The sequence below is a fragment of the Sus scrofa genome, chromosome 13, assembly GCF_000003025.6.
Source record: "Sus scrofa isolate TJ Tabasco breed Duroc chromosome 13, Sscrofa11.1, whole genome shotgun sequence".
Classification (NCBI taxonomy): Eukaryota; Metazoa; Chordata; class Mammalia; order Artiodactyla; family Suidae; genus Sus; species Sus scrofa.
This window is the reverse complement of record NC_010455.5, coordinates 175,966,450-175,989,378: the sequence shown is the minus strand read 5'-3', so window position 1 is coordinate 175,989,378 and position 22,929 is coordinate 175,966,450. Positions and strand designations below refer to the sequence as shown.

The following is a 22,929-nucleotide window of genomic DNA, read 5'->3' as shown; positions in this document are numbered from 1 at the left end:
GTTTATACTTCTGAGTATGTCTAATTGTCTATCTCTAAAATTTGTCACTTTGAGATATATTTTAAAAATCAAAAACACCCTTTCAAAAATTAAAATCAAAACTGCTCATGAAAAGTACTTTCTCCACTGAAACATCTAACTGAAGAAAATAAAATTCAAAGAAGTTTTCCTATTAAAATCAAGGTTTTGCCATTTTATAGAATCTCAGACACTGTACTCTTTCCTCCCCACCATAAAAACTCAATGTTTAGCTGCAAAGTTTTCCAGATTGAAAATATTATCAAGGTGTTCCCGTCGTGGCGCAGTGGTTAATGAATCCGATAGGAACCATGAGGTTGCGGGTTTGGTCCCTGCCGTTGCTCAGTGGGTTAACGATCCGGCATTGCCCTGAGCTGTGGTGTAGGTTGCAGACGCAGCTCGGATCCCACGTTGCTGTGGCTCTGGCGTGGGCCGGTGGCTACAGCTCTGATTCGACCCCTAGCCTGGAAACCTCCATATGCCGCGGGAGCGGCCCAAGAAATAGCATAAAGACAAAAAAAAAAAAAAAAGAAAGAAAATATTATCAAATACTAAGTATAACAGTCAAAGCCTTAGTCAACACCATTTTAGAATGATTTAAATCTCCAAAATGTTTATGAAAAACTCTAGAATTATGATTACTGTGAAAATGTGAGGACAGGAGTTCCTGCTGGGGCAGAGTAGAAATGAATCTGACTAGTATCCATGAGGATGCATGTTTGATCCTTGGCCTTGCTAAGTAGGCTGGGGATCTGGCATTGCTGTGAACTGTGGAGTAGGTTGAAGACACAGCTCGGATGCCAAGTTGCTGTGGCTACGGTGTAGGCCAGTGGCTGCAGCTCCAATTTGACCCCTATTCTGGGAACCTCCATATGCTGCCATTGCAGCCCTAAAAAGCAAAAAACCCAAACAAATAAACACAAAACAACAAAGGATGTGAGGACAATACAAAATTTGCTTTTTTAAAAATAATTCAAATAGACACTTTGAAATCTTCTTTCATATAATACCAATATTGTTAGACTTCAACTTACTTTTTAATGCTCAAATCCACTTGAAGCTGCCATGTCCCATGTCCCTTAAACTTCAAGAAGGTAGAATTAGGCATGTCTACTCCCTATTGTCAATAATTATGGCAATTAAACCATTTTTTCTTTTTCTCTTAATTCAAAAAGAATTTGGGAGAAGTATACATAAATGTAGCCCATTATCCCAATCTTCTGTCTCATTTGCTTCCTTTTCATATTTTCAGAAAATTGGCAGAACTGACTAATAATTGAGGTCGCTCAAACCACACATTTTTCCAGATTTATAAATCTGGAAAAATGTGTCTCTTTCCCTTAACTATTGAAAGACATAAGCCAAATTGATACATCATGATTTTATTCTCAATAAGGGTCAGTAGAAAGTAGAGATAGTTTAATATATCCTCTGAGTAAATGTTAATTATTTACTCCCTATAACATACAGATTTATGATGCACAAGTTGCAAGGAGACAAGTTGATGAAGAGGCCATCAGAAAGGATGATCCAAAGAAGAGTCATGCCTGGTACTGATCTTAACAGAATTTAAATCTTTTTTTTTTTTTTTTTGTCTTTTGTCTTTTTAGGTGTGCATCTGCGGCATATGCAAGTTCCCAGGCTAGGAGTCAAATTGGAGCTACAGCTGCTGGCCAACACCGCAGCCACAGCAATGTAGGATCCGAGCCACGTCCATGACCTACACCACAGCAATGCTGGATCCTTAACCCACTGAATGAGGCCAGAGATCGAACCTGTGTACTCATGGATACTAGTCCGGTTCATTAACCGCTGAGCCACAACAGGAACTTCAGAATTTAAATCTTAAATACCTCATGTCCTTAGTATAATGATCTCCCCAGGGTAGGCACTTGAATACGTGAATTTTATGTAAATAAATGAATACATGATCATCCATCACAAAGAGCAGGATAGGCATTTTATATAAACTTATAAATTAGTATGTTATTTTCTAAAGCCAAATATAAAAACACTGAAAATCAGATTTGATACATGATTTTAGTTAAATCTTTTTTTCTTGCTTATTAGGGCTGCACCTGTGGCATATGGAGGTTCTCAGGCTAGGGATCAAATTGGTGCTGTAGCTGCTGACCTACGCCACAGGCACAGCAACGCAGGATCTGAGCAGAGTCTGCAACCTACACTACAGCTCAGGCAAAGCCGGATCCTTAACCCACTGAGGAAGGCCAGGGATAGATCCTGCGTCTTCATGGATGCTAGTCAGATTTGTTACTGCTGAGCCATGACAGGAACTCCGATTTTAGTTAAATCTTCATTGCTAAATATCTATGCTATTTTAGTTCAATCATAACAACTTAAAGGGTCTCTGTTTTCTCACCTCTAAACTGATGAGTTTTGAGCAAACTTCTAATACTTTAACTATATATTGGAAGACTCAGAGGTTTAGTAGAAAAAGCAGATGACTCGAGTCACTAAAATTACCTTGAAATCTTGACTATGGAAGCTCTTTAGACATCAGAGAATAAGGAGGTGCTCTCAGAAATTTAGCATAAAATAAACAAAAAAAAATCTGCTAAAAGCATTGGTAGACCATAAATACAAAGATGTTTCTTAGAAAGTGGGAGAGAAAACAACAGAGTTAGCAAATGGGAAAGAAAGGACAAAAGACTTAATGAATCCATCTAAGAGGTCCACTATCTCACTAACAGAAATTTCAAAGGAGAGCAGGGAATACGAACATGGTACAATACCAAAAATTATTTAAGAAAATTTCCATAATGGAAACAAGTGATTCTCCAGTTTGCAAGGGCCCATGCAGTATCCAGCATAGCCACGGTAAATAAAGAAGCAAGCAAACATGGACAAGCCACCACAAAGTATATTACAGTAACATTTTGGTTTTGATGTTTTAAAAGTTTTATGATGATATGCTTTCTGGAGACCAGGCTTCTGTTAAAAAGAGGTAAAATAGGAAAAGTGGAAGAAATGAGATGTAGAATATAAGAGAACCAACATAAAAGAGTGATGAAAGAAAGTCCCAGGTCTAGAGAAGTCATTCAGTTCTGGACAAAAACATGCAGGGTTTTATGAAAGAGATGTCTGGAAAAACCTCAGATCAATGGAATATTGGATAGGATTAAGCAATTAGGAAGTTAAAAATGTAATTACTAACTGCAGGAAATGAACGATCTTGTACAAAGAAGGCAATGAAATTTTAATATTCTATTTGGCTCTGTAGTATTCTACTTGGCTCTGCAGTAGACTCATGCAGGGACAACTTGCTTAACCTTATCAATGTAAACTCTATTAATTTAACAAAAAATGTGATAATAGCAGAATAGGAAAAAAGAAAGATTCACTAGATAGTGTATAAAACTGACAAGCCAAGAATTGTTGTGGATGCAATTTATATAAAAATATAAAGGAAATTATCAGAAGAAACATCTGAAAGAATAAGATGTTTAAGGTCGTTCAAGGGAGGGGGGTTTAAGAATAGGGAGGTGGAGTAGGGATCTACTTTTTTTTGTGTTTAGAGCTTTTGTCTTATTTGATTTAAAAATATGTGCATTGATTACTCTGATAATAATGAATCTAGGATGAGAATATGCAAAGATCTAAAATATTGGTTATTATCATGGTTGCTGTTGTATAGAAAGAATATGTCTAATCTGTTTAATTTCTGACTACAAACTCAAATGTCGCTTATAGTCATAACAACTTCTCACAACCTCTGTGATGTTGGAAATGTGTGATTAATTTTGGACTATTTCTCTCCTAAAATATTGTAGCAGACATAAGGCACTACTGCTATTAATAACAGCATCTTTCTGAGAGGGTTGTTAATGAGGATTAAATGAGTTACTACATATAAAGTGCTTAAAAACATCATCGCAATATGTATGTGTGTATATGTATGTGTGACTGGGTCACCCTGCTGTACAGTAGAAAACTGACAGAACACTGCAAATCAGCTATAATGGAAAAAAAAGTCATTAAAAGAAAAAAAATCATTGTATACATGAAGTGATAATAAATGCTATTTATTAGTACCAATACATAAATTTTTAAAAACTGCATAAGCCACAATGAAGTGTCTGTTTGATTTTAATAATGAAGTTATTCTGTTAGGAATGTAGAGTGATAGAAACATCAATTGTCACCATCAATTAAGAATCACCTGTTGACATTCCAACAGGTAATGGTTTGGGGAATATTATTTGTGTGCATATTGAAAACATACTAATTTGTCAAGGGTTTTCTAAAACAAGAGAGTATACATTTTGTTTCCTACTAAACAGAATTATCATCAAACTTTATTTGAAGGTAGTGTTGGTTTATAGAAGACTCCATTATCTTCATTTGAAATTACTCTGGCGTTTCTGATGTTCTGTGGCTAGATTTTTTACTTAAATTGACACTGACATAACTCTGATAACTATTCAGTTTTAAGATTTTCAAATTTGCAATTAGCTTTTCTTCCAATATGCTAACTGTAAATATCAGAAGCAAATTCTTAAAACAGACCTATGGAGATAGGGGACATTTGCTCATTTTTAGTATGTAGAAATGGGGGAAAGAGACGTATTTTATACATTGCCTATCAAGTTTACAGACTCTTTTTGGTACTCAAAAACCATGGAATTTCTTTTCTAATTAATAACTACTGCTTTCTGAAAAGATGAGCATGTTACTATGATGTCATTAGCTTTTATTTATTCCCTGAATTTTTACCTGTCAATAAACTTGTCTCTGAATTTTGAGTCATTCACTAAAGCTGTACATGAATTCTGTGTATATTTCTGACAAGTAAATATTCTTAGACGTATTACTTAATTTTTTCATATTTGTAAAATACCATATGTACTTCCAGAAGTCAATAAACAATGTATTCTTTTCAGAAGTGCCTTTAAAAAATAATTGATCATTACATATTCAACATTTTGGGGATGTGTGTCTAACCCCACAAAGTGCTGATCTGCAATCCCATCTTATTTGTTCTGGCAACAAACTTATGTACTTTGAACTGTTGAATAATACCAAGTATTTACGATAGGCTTGGTTAAACAGGCAATGCTCTACTTCTCTGTAAATAATGTACAAGTCCACTCTAATAACACACTGCTGTGCTACTTTAGAATATTGTTCTGTATTCATTGATTAGTAGGAGAGAGACTGAAATATTTTCAAACCTTACATGACCTTATAGTATTTTTTCTGGAGATGGCAAGGAGAAAATTAATCAACTTATGTTTCTCCCCTAAACTCTCTATTACTCTATTTTCTTGGGCCTCTCAACTAAATTCCTTATATGATGTAGGTAAGCATAGCACATGATTAACAATACTATTAACAATAGATTATCATTTGTTGACTAGATAATTCATAAAAAAAAATAAATTCATGTCTATGATGTGAGGTCCATGGATTCGGGTTTGATGGGTCAATTTGAGAGTGATGGTCCCAAATGGTTTGAATAATGGAGCAGATGTTGTAGTGACAAATTAGCTTGCGTGGAAATTGTACTCTTTGCAGTGGAAGAAAAAGGGAGAATTGGGGAGAGGGTATGAATGTAAATTTTAGTGACCTGGTGATCTTTTCTGGGACTGTTTCGTGTTCCCCAAAATATGTTTTCCAGAACTGTATGGCTTCCTCTGAGAAGCTTCTTCAAGTTTATGAAAGTATGAATGTTAGGGGGAGGAAGAAAAATCCTACATGTCAGCTAAATGAAGTGAAGCAACATGTACTAAAGAATAAGCACTTCGTATACCAGTATACGTGATTTGCACAGTCATTCTGAGATACTGTGCAAAAAATACCACAGTCAATACCTGATATATTTACTTGTTAATTTTCATGGAAATTTATCTTGCTGCTAACTTATGTCAATGATTTACTTGGCTACTGTTTTATATATTCTCTAAGTGGCTTAATATTTGTATTTTATATCTAAAAATGTTCTTGCTGCCATATCCAGAGTTACTAAACTCCAGACATACAATAGACAATTTATGCTAAATATGTAAAAGTGTCCCTGCACAGATAGGCCATTTACCTCTGACCTGAATTACCTCTTATAAAAGATAAAGATAATATAAACTCAGTTATATTATGGTCATAAAAAAGGGAATTCACACACATAGACACACACACAGCACACACCCACACACAGGCACACACACAGAAAGAAATACATTGGTAGTTTCATTTAATACTTTGTGTGTATACATCAACTTTAGAGCCAATTGAAATCTTAATAATTATTATTAAGCAGACAAAAAAGGTTTTTTTTTGCCTATTTAATTTCTGTCGCTTCCAGTGGAAGTTTTAATGAGCAAAGACATGGTCGATATGCAAGTAAAAGAGACACAAATAGCATGTTTAATTCATAGAGTAGAAGAGAAGTTCCTGAATAATTAAGAATTTACTGAAATAAATATACAGAATAAACTTCCTTTGGTACAAGTGTGTTCTAAACAGTTATTTCTCAGGAATAATATTATTCAGAAGACTATTTTTCCAGTCACTTTGCATTCATTGTGTGTTTTAATTAGATCTCTTGTAGAATATAAATATTTTAAGTTTACTATCCCCTAATGTTAATTCATCTAATATGTTTGATAGAAATCTGACTACGGATTAGCCTGATGGAGAAAAAGGCATAGGATAAAACATTTTTTAAAATGCTACATATAGTTCTAAATGCACTGTTATTTAAGTTCCCTTAATTCCACAATCCAACATGCTTTATGCATTTGTTATATATAATTTCCAAGAAATCCATGAAAGACAAAGAGCAAACGCTATTAGTGCACCTAAACAATGCAGTTGTTTAGACTGGGTGAGCACAAGGGAGTTGAACTAAGATGCACCGGCAAATGAGGACACCCCTGAGAAAGAACACTACGTCGGAGTCCTCCTTTCATAAATGTGCACTTCCTCTGCATTTACAGTGTTAAGAAATGACATTTACAACTCTTGTCCTAGCTAAGTTCCTGGAAAAGTAACATACCAACTCCCTTACCACCTCACCACCAATGGGCTTTGATTTGTTGGTCCTTTAATCTCAGTTCTTATGTTGAAAGACAGGAGGAAAAGGAGAATGAGTTATTTATGATTAAATAATTGTAATAAGTATTAATGCTTTTTATAATAGTGGTACTAATTTTTATACTTATTCCACATGTTCCAAACCCTGAATTTTTTAGATGAGGGGTAATATCAGAGACCGTTATTGCTTGGGAGAGCGAGGATGCTTCTAAAGTACCAGTTTATTATTTTATACCAAGGTGTAATGGATCTATTGCATTATTCTCATTTTAACACAACCATCTGTAAGATTGCAATAATACAGAAGAGTTCTCCATTACTTCTAACCCCAGCTACTTCATCACAGACACATAGACACACACACACACACACACACACACACATACATGCACATGCACATACACAACCTAGCCATAGCCCACAACCTGGCAAAAGCTATGGATTGTCCTAATAAGAAAAAATGAAAAGAACATAATAATAGCTTATATAATAATAAAATATATAGCTTATATAATAATAAAATACAATCATTATCTGATTCACTGGGTTAAAATTGTTGTATTTTATTCTTCGTGTTTATCTAAAGTTTTAATCAAATTGTCTCAGATGTGTAACTCAAGCAATTATATCTATAATTATACTTAAAAATTCTGCAAAAATATTTACATATTTCCAGGGTAATCATTCTTAAGCATTAGTAATATGAATCATTTCCAACACATTCAATTAGTTAAATCGTTACTTTTATGCTGATATATACATGCATCTATTTAAGAAGTGCTTCCTAGATCAGGTAACTATAAGTCATGCAAACATGAGACACAAGTTGGTAATTAGGATTTACAACACTCTGGTTAAGAGTTTTCTTTCTGTTGTTTGTAAGACTATAGGCACAAGAACAGAAAGCAAAAGTACAGATAATTTTGAATGCCCATTACTTGAAGGCATAGTCTTTTATTTCTTTTGATAGCAACTCACATATTAAATCTCTAAGAAACTCTGATCCTTCCAAAGCTATTAGCAATAACAAAATTTCAGGCCGATAAGACATTTTTTTTGCATTAAAAACAGACAAGAATGCATGCAATTTTCATGTTAAATTTCTCTTCCCCACAGTGTTTACTTTAGCAATATTACCTCCCAGCTGAAGAATGAATGTAAAGTCTGGAAAATGAGGACAAGAAGTTGTTGGGGTCATTAGCTGGAAGGAGGGATGATCAAAAAGATAATTTTACACAGGTGGTTGATGATTGATGGAAGTGGAGGTATTTTAGGAGAAATGGACAGTTAGGATTTGGGAAAGAAACACTCTACCTGTATAGCCCAGCGAATTGTCATCGTTATCAGAGGTGGGGATGGGCGTCCCGTTGTCCTTTCCCCTCTCTAGGTCTTCAGGGTCTGTCGGAAACAACACCAGAGCTGCTGATGGGGTCACAGTAGTAACAGTAGTTGCCATTTCGATCACAGCATGTCCAGACACAAGTAAATCCACATGTGACAGAAAAACACACAGGGACAACACAGAGCACACTTCCTCCTCGCCCCTCCTGCGGCACACTAAGCTGTACGAAGGGCTCAGCATCATGGCTTACAGTTTCTACTTCTTCTCCTTAATTTCCCTAATTCTCTGCTCTGCCTGCACCTTTGCTGCACTTCAAAGCTGGCGAAGGGCTCTGACTGCCCTCTGTGAGGCCGCCAGCACGGACTGAGGGAGCATATGGAGGAGGGAGAGGGCAGGGTGGCTGAACGCTAGCATTGCTAATTTTCTACCTTATTGTTAATCAAAGCTATTGACTGTGATCACTCCCCATCATCGCTTCATCTCCTGCCAATTACAGACTCCAGGGACTGTACCTCATATGGGTGGGGGGGAGGCTGTGGAGAAAAATAGGGTCTTGTCAGACAAGAGGGTGGATGATAAAAATGTCATACTTTTTCTGAGCAACAGCAAAGAAAGTGGTGCAACATCCCATCTTTCAAAAGGCAACAATTTGTCAACTTAAAGGACTGAGATAAATAATAAGGCCCTACTGTATAGCACAGGGAACTACATTCAATATTCTGTGATAAACCATAATGGAAAAGAATACGAACTATACACACACACACACACACACACACAAATATATGTATATATATATGTATATGTATAATGGAATCACTTTGCTGTACAGCAGAAATTAACACAGCATTGTAAATCAACTATACTTCAATTTTTTTTTTAAAAAAGGACTAGATAAATATACTGAAATGAATGTATGTGTAAAATGAGACAACTTTGCACATTTGGGTTTCAATATTTTAACACAGCCCAAATTGTTTGAGAGTCGAGATTACAATCATCCAGATAAGTATTTCTTTCATTTATTCTTATTTTTCTTGAATAAAAGAAATGCTTTCTCACATTTTTCAAATTGCAGATTAACTTTCCTATGTGGAAATCTTAAGAGATGAGGCTACGTTCAACGGCAGTCAGGTTCCAATATCCAGAAGCTGCTTTGCAGTATAAATACATGCAGAAGCCCAGTGACACTGCTAATTTCACGTGTGCTCAATCACTCTATGTGTCATATCTCTTGTGTTAGATAAATAGGAGCACAGTCTTGAGCTCAGTTGCTGATAAGCAGACACAGACACAATAAAATCCACGTGTGTAGCTCCTAAATCGAATGCTCTAGAGTCAGAGGTCATTCAAGTTGTGGTGTAATGCAGGCTTTTTATCACCTTAAACAGCATCTACAGAGGATTTCTCAGTCTGAGCTGTGAAGAAGCCCAGCTGTTTACCCAAGGAAGAGAGTATGTCACTTATGAATGAGGTAGCAAGTCCACGCAGGTAATGCCCATCCAGAAACATCACGGGAGTCATTTATTTTGTGTCTCTGCTAGTTTTTAATCCAGGTTGGCACATTTTGTCTTAGACACTACTATTCAGGGGTGATGTCAAAAATGTTAACAGAGGATGAAAAAGTCCAACATGAGTCTGCTTCGTGGCTTTTTACGTCCCACATTTAACTACACTGTTCCAATCTTGCTTCCTTCTCAATCCATGTGTTTTGTAATTACCTTAGTGGGGCTAAAGTGAAGGAAACGGAGGTTCAGATCTCTGCAGACTAAAGGGAAGAAAGAACTCATTATCACTCCATTCATCCTTGCCTTTTCAGCAATGGCTGTTGCTGTGTTTGTCCTGGAAATCGACTCTGGTAGTGGTCGGGCAGGGTACCGGTCCACTGGCTGCCCCTCCAGCCTCTTAACTGACTTGGATGCACACATTGTTTAGGTCAGAGATTTAAATCACATTAGAAAGAGAGAACGGGAAACAGGCATTTTTGTGTATTTTGTGGCAGCATTAGCACAATGTTCTGCCACAAACTAAGTAATCTTGCTGGGGCAGACTAACCAATAAAAGAGGTTGACGTAGAAAGATAAACAGAAGGTGCTTGTTCTAACGTATTAAAAGGCTTTTAAGGGACCACCCTTGCTTACACTCTTGTTTTAAAATATACAGTGTGTTTAGGGTCAGCCCCTTAATTTTACAGACCTACTTATTTTTGGTAACAAATGCCCCTTTTCAAAGCAAATACTACTTTTAATTTATGATGGGAGAGTTTATTTAATGTGAATATACTCATTACTCTTAAAAATACATTAAAAACCCATCCAAATCCTGACATGCACTAAACCAGTTTGTCTGTGCAGTATCATAAGACTTTGGGGAGAAGGCCGGTGTACCCATTGTTAGTAAACCTTCCTTGAGAATGAGCATATTAATTAAAAAACAAAAAACAAAAAACAAAACAGAGATGAGGAAGTTCCCCACTATTTGTGAAACAAGATGACTAACTCTGGTTAAGGCAGATTTTTCACCTATATCTAACTCATTCTAGTTGCTTTCTAAATTTGCTTTCCTGTTGCCACTCATCACCCCTCTGGCCCCTTCTTAGGCCAAGGAAAGAACAGACTTTGCATCGGTTCAACGAATCTTATCATGTCTGTACAGTAAGTTTTATCTACCTAGTACTTCCTATAAATACTAATAAGCTAGACCTAAAGAAAACAAAAGATCCCATTTTTCTTAACTTTACTCATTTTTTTCCTTCCTTCTCCTTCCTGTCAAAATACAATTTTAACAGGAAATAACCCCGGGACTCACTAAGCTGTAGGACTTACTCAAAGAGTCCAAAAGATATTTATTTAATGTTTTTGCTAAATAATATTGATTATGCAAACCATGGAAGAGAACATAATGAGGCAAGAGATGATTTAGTGCTCACAATGTCTGAAGGGCTTCTTGTGCCCCACATCTATATTTAGGGCCATCCAGGCATGAATTTAAGTAAGGCTGGTTGCAATTGATAAAGGCTACCATCACATCCAGAAATGCACTGGCACTAGAGATGCTAGGTTCTAGGTGTCTGTCACCCCATTAGGCTGTGAGTTCCTGAGGATCAGGCAGTCTGCTTGCTTCACATTTGTACCTCTGCAGCCTGACACTGGACCTGCAACACTGGACAGGCTTGAACACTTTTTCTTTAAGATAATAAACAAATTACTGAATAGATGGCAACCAATGTGAATGCAAGTGAATGTGAGTCTCATTAAGCGATAGATTCTTTGAAACAATCTGAAAATACAGAAATTGCATTTTCTGCACCAGTATCATAGAAAGACAAAATAGTATAAATATCTTAAATGCTATGGTACTCTCTATATCACTATTATCTATGAAAAACATATAAAGCATTATTTTTCATATAAAAGGAAGTCTTGAGTCATACAATTTTAGACGTACAGGCTTGGAAATACGTCAGATGGACCCCCATGATAATCTTCTATCAGATATGTAGATTCATTCATTTGAATTTAGTGCCCATTTAACTTTCACTGCTTTTCAGAGCAACCAATTCCAGTTTATAGTTAAGTTCTCTCTTTTATGTTAGGTTTTTTTTTTTTTTTTTTTTTTCCCTTTTACTTTTTAGCACAACACCCATGGCATATGGAAGTTTCCTGTCTAGGGGTCAAATTGGAGTTATAGCTGCTGGCCTACACCACAGCCATAGCAACCCAGGATCCAAGCAGCATCTGTGACCTACATCAAAGATCACAGCAATGTTGGATCCCCGACCCACTGCTTGGGGCCTGGGATTGAACCTGTGTCCTCATGGATACTAGTCAGATTCGTTTCCACTGTGCCACAAAGGGAACTCCCTATGTTAGTTTTTTTAAGCTGTTTTTTTTTTTTTTTTAGATCTAAATTTGAATTCTAATACAGATCTAATAATTCACCCATGAAAGCCCATTTCCCTCCCAATGCTCTCTAAAAGCTTGTGTTTCATAAGACCTCATACCTCACCCTTTTCTTGTTCAGCATGCTCTCTGTTGCTGTCGTCATCAAAGTTCATGGAGTCAACTATTTAATATAAGATGAGGTGATTTTTTCACTTCTTAGATGTTCTGCCAAGGACCAAATCTTATCTCTACTGCTTATTTAACTTCATGAGGATGCCAAGAAACCTCATATCTTCTTTTGCTGAACACTGAGCTCATCATCTTCTCCTTCAACCTACTTTCCCCCTACATTTTCTATGTTAAAACATCATTGCTGCGTTATATTTTTAATATTTTGTATTTCAGTGAAATATTAATACTTGTGGTTAAACTAAACTCTGGCATATGGGCTTATTTTAGAGTAGATTTTGCCACATAGTTTATTTTTATTTTTTTTGGAATTGTAGGCCAAACTTAAACCTACAATATATAAGCTTATTTATGCACGTATGTGAAAATACATATAATTATATGTACATATATACACATAATCATATAGTATACCCATTATTTATATAAGATATATGAGACTTTATCCTTAAATATAGCAATTTACTAAAGGTGACAAAACTTTCTTTAGCGGTAAATTTGAAATTTGTTATTCTAATAAAAATTTTACCGCAATTTCCCCAACACCTATGTCAAAATATAATGGAAATTTCAAATTAAAAAAAATTGCTGTGCAGCAACTGCTGATAAAATAATTCATTCAGAGAAGTTTTATCAATGGACCCTAAATCCATTAGGTGAAAAGTGGTAGGGACAGCATATATCACAGGATCAAAGTATCATCTCAGAGATTTTTGCTAACTACACAGGGGAAAATTTACTTTAATAAGGATAGACCAGTCAGTCACTACTTGAACTTGGTAACCCAACTTAGTGTTGCCAGTAGGTGGAAACTAAAGGTGGGTAGACAATTGAGTAATACAATACACAGTAACACCCATGAAGCATTCATGCCAACAATGCTTGCCTTGAACTTGATCAATACTTAAGTTTAGACCCAATTTAAAATCTACAGAAAAAAAAATCCTTAAGATAAACATGTGGAATAATGAAGGGGGTGAATTATCTTCAACTTACTTTTAAATGGCTCAGAAAATAGATACAGAGCACTAAAGCAAATATGGCATAATATTAACAATTACTCAACCTATTACAAAAAAACATTCAAGAAAGTTTAAAGGATGGTGGACGAAGACTGTGGTCTAAAGCTTTCTCTATAATGTGCAATAGAGATTCATGGAATGAAGTTTTTCTTTCTCTGGTGATATGAGTGAAATTGCTAATAATTTTATAGCACAAAATTCACATTTACCACCGTTCAACTCATATTTCTCTAAATTGTTCTTTATACTACAATAGGCAGTGTTACTTTGTGGAAATGTAGAGGCCTAAGAGAAAAGTCTACTGTTTAAATCAGTTTCATTTATTCATTTTTATTTTTTGAGTGTGCAATTCACAGCACAGAATATTAGAGTTTTCATTTTTATCCTTCCCTTCTGTCATATTCAGTTATGTAAGCATATGTTAAAAATTATAGCTTTGTCCTTTGGCCTTACTGTAAAGTGTCAAGCCAGTTTTCTCTATAGATTTGCATTATCACTGTGCAGGGCTTTGGCATTAATTGACATTTTGAAGATGACCATTAATAAAAGATTAGGGAAAAGCAAATGAATATAAACTACTATCAATATGAGAATTGTGTTCTACAAATTGGATCAATTCTCATTGATTCTTTCCCACTAATCAAGAGGAATGCAGGGAATGGGTACTTTAAATGGAGTACTGAGAACATTTAATTAGAAACCCAGGCAATGAATTACAAAATTAAGTACCAAAACTATGTTTGTGAAGCTTTAAATTTGTGTCACAATTCTACAAGATCAAATTAAAGTTACACCCAAACTTCTGCTTTAATCATGCATGATTAAAATAATTATGGAAGGTACATTATGATTTTCTCCATTCTTTTGAACCGGGAGTAAGGTGATAAATAAGAGTTACGTTTATAGAGATGGAGAGAAAAAAAGATATCAGTGGGTGGTGCTTTTAGGAAGTATATATTTAAATTCAGGGAAGGAAATAAATTTAAAAAACTCATTCACCATGAGGACTGAATGCCTTTCCAGAAATCTACATGCCATAGAATATTAACTATAATATGCATCGGCTTCTAAAATTGTGCTACAAAATGTTGAATGAACCCTAATTTTTTAAGCAGCAATATAGTAAGATGGAGAAAACAACGCGTTACAACCACCTCCGATTTTGCTATTATAAAGAAAATCAAGGTTGCTTCCTTATATTTTTTTCAAAAATAAAGGAATCATTATTATAATGATCGATGTGGATAATGATTTAACGATTGTTAGAAATATGTGTAGATAAAATAAACCAAAATGTTAAAATTAATGTAAAATAGGTTTTCAAATGAAATTTTTAGGGAATGGATGGTTCTTCCCAAACTTGAAGACTTTATCATCCAATACTGTTGAGAAGAAAACAAAATTCAGAGTGGCTTAGTATTGGTCTAAACTAAAACAATCTCCGTGATAAATTAGGTACTTATAACCATGACTTGAGATGCTGGGATTGTAGTAAATGAAGAAGTGGATTTCATACAATGATCTCAAATTAAATGTTAGTGCTTTTTCTCATTTTCTGGTTTAGATGATTAGATAACTGAGTGAATATATGAAAAAAACAAGTAAAAACTGTACTGATTATAATCACTAATGGCATTTAAACAATGCTTTATTTAATGTGAATGATACCATTTTATATGTATGTATATTTTTTCATGTGATTTTTACAGCTCTAGCAAGGTCATAGATCATGATCATGATCCACATAATCAGTGTTCCCATTTCAGAGATGCTGAAAGTAAAGCTCAGTGAATTCCTTTGGTGTCTGTCACAGTGGATTTGGATTTGGATTCCAAAGGACTTCTGATTCCATGGCACCACTTCTTTTCACTGTCTTCCATTTCACTATACTCTTTTAACACATCATCTAATTCTAGAAACTGGATGGAATTCCAGTGGTCAATAGGCAGTGGGAACCAGGTTATTGATTCTTTTCTAATTGCTAAACAATAAGATTGGGTAATTTCACAAATCTATTTCTGAGCTCCGTCTAGCCTATTACAGTGCTTCTTTGCTGTCTTCTTTTATGGACAAGATAAAATAAGGTAGTTAATAAGGTAGTTAGTTGGTTGTGTTTAAGCTAGAAATACACAATTAACCTATTGTTAAAATAGGGCTTATTATTAAAATGAGACTTTGCCCACATTTTTAAATATGTTGATTTGGGGATTGAACTACTGACCAAGCAAAATCAAGATAAATTCAGATTCTTTTTTTCTTCTTCTCTTTTTCTTTTTTGGCCACCCCATGGCATATGGAGTTCACAAGCTAGGGGTCATCTCTGTGCTGAAGCTGTGACCTATGCTGCAGCTAGGATAACCTTAAACCACTGTGCTGGGCCAGTGATTGAACCTGTGTCCCAGTGCTGCAGAGATGCCACCAATCCACAGTGCCACAGTGAGAATTCCACAGATTCTTTTTTTCTTCTTTTTGACCATGACATTTTTTTTTTCTTTAACCACAAAGATTTACATTTTGGTATACTCTTAAGAGCAATTAAAACAGGATCATGACTTACTCATTGTAGTATGCTTAGCCCTAGCACAGTGCTAAGAGCAGAGCAGGTAATCAATGCATTTTTGCTGAATGGTTGAACAAAACACTGTGGCATACTTTTGCTAGAGTTAAGATTTAAGATGAAGGTAACTTTGCAATGAATGAAAATCAATACTTCCTTACTTAGGACTTTGTTATAGACTTATCTACCTAAAATTGTGATCACTGTAAATCTGAATCAAAACTGCATTATGGTAAATTACTATTGCTGATAGAAAAATATCTTTCTCTCTCTCCCATTCTCCATGTAAATATATACTCTAGGAAAAGAATCTTGTTTAATTTAAAACCAAATGAGTGTTTTACTGGTGAAAGCTGTTCTGCTTGCATGTTGGTTTTGAGAATTATCCCTATGACAATTTGGATATAAAATATAATAAATAATGATAATTCTCAAAACCAAAAGAAGTTGTAATATAAAAAAAGAGAAAGGTATTTAAATATCACCAGGTAGGTAAACTGTATTTTTGTTTCTATGAACTCCTTCTGAGTTGATTGATTTCAGATATAGATATATAAACATTGGATATATCCTGATTTGAACAGATGGAATGCATTTTTCTGGGAGGCTGTTCTTGAAACTGAAGCAATATAGTACAAATTTGGAGTTAATATTTGGTTTGCCAATGCCACATTCTATTTTTGAATTTGCAAAAATGTCAATTTTGCAAAAAAAAAAGGAAAAATAACTACATGAAAATTCTCAGTTTTACGTGAGCTAATTTGTGGTATATCCAGTTACATCAGGCTGATGAAATCTGATTAAATAAGAGAGACCTAATCCACATTTAAGCAAAAACATAAAAAACAAAGATACATATCTCTTTATATATCTCTATCTACCTATAAAACTTCTATCAACATAAAATATAGTATGAGGAAGGTAACTGCATTAATGGATAAGCCTGTGACTCAAAAGAATACAAATGTCACCAGAAGATGCTTTTAACTCATTTAAATTCAACTTAATTTGACAAAACAAGATGAAGTGCCTTCTGTATGGAAATCATTCTATTGATGGAGAAATGCTCATAATTTTAAAACCATTTGTTGCCAGATCTCTTCTGGTGGAAACAGTGACAAAGTAGAGCTCTTAAAGTAATTGGGAAAATGATGCTTCATCATGACAACATTTTTTTTTTTTGTCTTTTTTTATTTTGATGCCTGGATATATTTGGTCTAAGAAAGTCATGGAGGTTTTCATGGAAATAATAAGTGATAACTATTCCTTTATATAATGAGAAACTAAGCCAATTGTCCAGTTGAATTTGGCATTTATTCAAAATGCTCAAATCAAATCCTCAATTACCTCTGATGTGACAGATACCTTGGTGGGATGGAACTTAATCTGGAGAGACTTGCTCCCTTGAACTTTATCTGTGAGAGTTAATTTCCGGTCCATTTTACTAGTATTTCTGGCTCTGTCCGTCTGTTGACTTTTTTGTTATTCTCTCCACCCACTTTGCCCTGGTATTCAAGGGCTTTTCTTCTATTGTGCTTAGCATCTGCTACTGTTCCACTCCCTTCCAGTCTAAGCATAAGGTAACTTCAACACGGGCTAATTAAAGGGTGCTTGAAGTTAGTTAACAGGTGGTGGCCCCAGCTGCCCTAGTTGTATGAACAGACACATCTCGCATTTTAAGGGCAGAAATGGCACAATAGTAATACCTGCATTAATGGAGTACTTCTACAGCATTACAATTATGTTGGAGCACCAGAAATAAATAGGATCATTCACTTTGGAATCACTACAATTAAGTATGCATTATTATTTACTCAGGTATTCAATTCAGTATAATGTTTAGGAGCCACTAGACTCTGTAATCTTGGACAAGTTATTTTATCTTTTCATTGTTTTGCCTCAGTTACTTCATCTGTAAAATGTGGAGTAATAGTACTGATTTCACAGGAATGTTATGAGAACTAAAAAGGCAAATATTTGTAATGATTTTATTATAGTCCTAGACATCTAAGAAGAAGTCAGTAAATGTTAGCTATTACTGTAACTCATCTAAGTTAGAAATCAATTTTAAAAGAATCATTTAAAGGTTCTTGGAAAAAATCCTACATACTTGCATCTTGAAATGAGAAAAGATATTCTCTTTCTGTTTTAATGTCCCCAAAATGTTTGAGTTTATATAGGAGAAAAGGTGAATAAGACATTTGTTAAAATTCAAGAGAAAAATGGATTTTGAAAATTTCATTTTTTTCTTGCCATCATGTCTCCCCATTGAATTTCTTCAGCATTTATTCACACAGAATTCTATACCAAATCATTCAGGAAGTATTTCCACATAGATAGCATTTCATTGGAATTACAGACCCCTTGAGCTGCAGACTTTATATTTAGTTTGCCTAATTGCCTGTTTGCTTTGTGTTGGCAAGGATGGATTCACTCAATTTTATTTCTTGAGGAAAAAACAACACAATATTGAAATTATTGTATGATTTTCTCACTCTTTGGGGAATTGTTAATATTTTTTTTCCTTGCTTACTGTTGATTCAGCTCCTGCCCTTCTTTTGCCATCTCCTGAAGAAGGGTGGAAGCTCCCCCTTGGTGCCTCCGAAGGAGGTGGGGAAAGTCTGAAACATCTGCAAGTCGGCCTGAGGTCACATGAGAACTGCCAGGTCCTCCCCAGCCCGCCTTCCCCCAAATGTCCTGCCAGTCATGGCTGCCATCCATCTGCAACCATTATGGGCATCTCTAAGGCAGCATTCACTCAGCTGCTCAAGGGACAAATTTCTTCCATAGTCTCTTCATTGTCTGCTTTCTCTAACCACAGTCACGGTTTTGCACTCTTCATTCTAATTGTGCTTTTGATGATTGGGGTCATTTTATGCCTTCAGCTTTCCCAAAGGTCACAGGGATTAGCTGTGTCCAATTGAGGCCCAGAGAGAGCCATGGAGGCTTACTCCCATTCATCCTCCCCATTGATTTCCCCTCAGTGTGAGAGTGGCAATGGTGGTTACTTTTTGTCTTTTTTTTTTAAACTCTTGATATTTTCCTCGCATCCCTCCTCCTCTTCTCCTTAGAGAAGGCTGATTGTAGTCATCACTGTGGCACAAGAGGTTTCACTGAAGCAAATCCACACTGAAAGCCAGGAAGGTACAACAGACACTGTTGATCAAATCAGCTTGCATGTGATTCTTCCTTTACTGTTTCAGTTTACTTAGCTCACAGCCATTCAAAATCTCCATTTTATAAAGTCAAGCTGTCTTTGAAAACAGCATTTCCTTTCTTTGTCATGTGGTGCTGAGTGTAATCAATCACACACATATTACATCTATTCTATGACTATAATTATATACACTGTAATAATGCATCTGCCCATTAAGTGTATTTTTATGTTTCACTTTGCTGATTCTTACCTTTGCGTTTTTTATGCACCACCACTACAGTATTCAGGGTGTTTGGTTTGCATTTGTTTTTTAATGGGAAACTCTGCCAGCCGTGATTCTCACAAGTACTTTCATAGTGAGATGATACGTTTCCCTTACTAATGTTATTCTAAAAGAGATTTCTTATTGTAAATTAATGGAAATTCTTGAAACCTAAGACAATAAAAGTGCCTATTTTTAAGGAATGTGTAAATGTGTATGCATGCACAGTGAGTGAGGATCCTGAACAATAAACAACCCAAATAACCCCAAATACCTCAAAAGACATTAGGCCATTTATATCATTATTTATACTCAAGTGATAGTGAGGACAGTTGACTATGTCAAAAAAATATCTGGGAAACGATGCTCTTGGCTCATGAAGAAGTCCATTCATTACCAATGGTCAACAGTTTAAAACACAGTGGGAGGCAGTCTTCATAGATTTTTCTTCTTATTAGGTTCAAATGACTTGTGACTTTCCAGTTGGTGAGACTGTCTTCTGGGCTCAGAAGAAAGATGTGATAAATTATGACCTTGTTCAATAAGTCATATGGCTTCATACATAGAAATGCTTTTCAGAAACTATACTACATATTCACATTTAAATTTGAAGATACTCCACCAATTAATTTCCATCTTTTGCAGTCCCTGTTTTACAGTTCACAGTGTATTTATTTGTACATGTGGCAATATGTGTTTGTAGATTTAGTGGCCTCTGTAGTACTGCCTCATTTAACCTTTTCAAGTTTCATTCTTAAAATTTTCCATAAATATTTAGAGTGGAGACAGCTGAAATGGTAGCAAATATAAGATTTTTTTTTCCAGTAATGCAGCTCCATGTGGATACTTTTGGTTAGCACAAGTATGGGAAATGGATGGAACGTTTGATATAGTAATACTTTTTCCAGTGGATTTTGTTACCACTTTGTGATGGAGGAGCAAATTTTTAAAGAAACACATTTTCCTGAAAAATGGGAAAGAGGAATTGAAGTGTACAAGATGTGGAATAAAAATCTGAGTTTTATATATTGCCAGAATTATGGTAATTATGAATGACTACTTTAGGGAAATATTATAGAAATTATAAATAAATACTTTAACTCTTGCTGGTAGAGAAAAGGAAAAGTAACTAGAGGAAAATCTCTGTAATTTTTAATCTGCAACATTTGGCACTTGAAAATGTCCTTAGGCTTCAATAGAAACTTTAAAACCATATTAGGGAGAGTCAGAAATAGCCCTAAGATTAACAATTTATATTTAACAAATGAATGCAGTCTTGCATTCATAGTAAATTAATGTAAGTAAATCAAATATCTAAGAATATGTACTTTCAGTCTTTGATTTTTTTTTTGAGGAGGTAAGACTAAACTATTAACATTAATGTTGAAGTTTTATTTTTGAAATGTGAATTTCAGTGCTTAAGTGTGATTATAGAAATTACCTGACAACCTAATACCTGGTAACCAAAATTGCTAGTAAATATAAATCCTCCAGTGGTTATAAATTGCTTGCTTATAATTCTGTAGTTCACAGGGGGAAAAAGTATTATAATTGTACATTATTTTGCCAAAGATAAATAGATATAAAACAACATAGTGAATGAGAAAACACATACAACGGAAAATGTGCCAAAGTAGTTGCACAATGTAGGTAATCAACTGATCATTATAAAAATATGAATAAGAATAGAAAATTGTACACAATTAGAGAAAGGTAGTAATGTCAACGTTTTCCTAAATCACATGTGTACTTAATTTACTAGGCCATTGATAGTTACACCACATAGTCTTTTTGAAAAAATAGTGTATTCAGAAAGCTATTAAGTCATAACCAAAGTGATTCTGAACCCCACTATAAGAACATAAAGATCTGCCTTTGCTGGAAGAGTTGGAGAAGTTTGGAAGCTCTAATTATATATTCTAATTATATATTCAATAGATACTTTTAAATTCAACTTCAAAAAAAAATTCAAATTAAAAAAAAAAATTTTTTTTTTCCAGCCTCAGCAGAGGCACATGGAAGTTCCCAGACCAGGGATTGAACCTACACCACAGCAGTGACAACATGAGATCCTTAACCCACTAGGCCACCAGGAAACACTTGAAATTCAACTTTTTATTTTGATATAATTGTATGTTCATAGTCAGTTTTAAGAAATAATGTGGGAAGATCTATATCTATTATACCTTTTACCTCATTCCCCCCAGTGGCAATATCTTGCAAACACCACAAAAAGGATATTAACAATGATTTAAGTAAGATAAAAGGCATTTCCATCACTGCAAGTGTCCTTCATGGTGCCCTTTTATAGCCACACTCACTTTCTTCCTACCCACACCCTCCTTATCCTCTGGCAATCACTAATCTTTTTTTCTATCTATAATTTTATCTTTTTGAGAATGTTCTACAAATGGCATTATATGGTATGTACATTTTTGAGAGTGAATTTTTTTTTTTTTTAAAAGGTAATTCTCTGAAGATTCATCCAGGTTGATTCCCCTATCAAGAGTTCATTTCCTGGGAGTTCCCATTTTGGTGCAGCGGAAATGAATCCTAGTATCCATGAGGATGCTAGTGGCCCGCTTAGTAGCTGGGGGATCTGGTGCTGCCATGAGCCGGGGTGTAGGTCACAGACACAGCTCAGAGCCTGTGTTGCTGTGGCTATGGTGTAGGCCAGCTGCTGAAGCTCTGATTGGACCCCTAGCCTGGGAACTTCCATATGCCATGCATGTGGCCCTAAAAAGAAAAAACAGCAAAAGTTCATTTCTTTTTACTGCTGTGCAGCATTCTACACTGTGGCTATGTAACAATTTAACCAATGACCCATGGTTATTTTCAGTTGTTTTTTCCCTTGGTTGTTTCCACTTTTTGCCTGTTATGAATAAAGTTGCTATAAATATTTGTGTATAGGTTTTAGTGTAACCATAAGTTTTCATCTCTCTGGAATAAATGCCCAAGAGTTCAGTTGCTGGGGTATATGGTAATTGACATCTAGTTTTTTTTTTAAGAAACTGACAAACTTTTTCCAGAGTCAGCTGCACAATCAGCCAATTAGTCTTAAAAGGCATATGTGTGTTCACACAGAAGAAATGTCTCCGTGGCATTAGGATGAGGTTAAAGTAAAATCTCTGGAGCTCTTTCCTTTCCTCCCTCTCCCTCCCCTCTCCACTTATCCCTTCCTTTTCATTTCTCTCCCTCCTTTTCCCTTCCCTCCCCTCTAGTTTTTTTTCATTTCTTCTTTCCCCCTTCCTTCCCTTCTTTTTCTCCTTTCTTCCTTCTTATGTATGTATGAAATTGTATGGAGTTCCTGTAGTGGCTCAGTGGTTAACGAATCCAACTAGGAACCATGAGGTTGAGGGTTCAATCCCTGTCCTTGCTCAATGGGTTAAGGATCCAGCGTTGCCGTGAGCTGTGGTGTAGGTCGCAGACGAAGCTCAGATCCCGCATT

At 35.3% G+C, this 22,929-nt stretch overlaps 1 protein-coding gene across 12 annotated transcripts in view; it reads right to left on the bottom strand.

Annotated features, from left to right (window-relative positions):
* Window positions 1-22,929, bottom strand: part of ROBO1 (roundabout guidance receptor 1) — a 1,131,260-nt gene that overhangs the window by 490,104 nt on the left and 618,227 nt on the right. For 10 of the 12 annotated variants that reach the window (XM_021071380.1, XM_021071370.1, XM_021071378.1 and 7 more), the window contains one exon: window positions 8,383-8,466. The exons of the other annotated variants lie outside the window; for them this stretch is intronic. In XM_021071380.1, coding sequence (XP_020927039.1) covers window positions 8,383-8,466 — 84 coding nt within the window. The remainder of the gene's footprint in view (window positions 1-8,382; window positions 8,467-22,929) is intronic. 12 annotated transcript variants of the gene reach the window in all.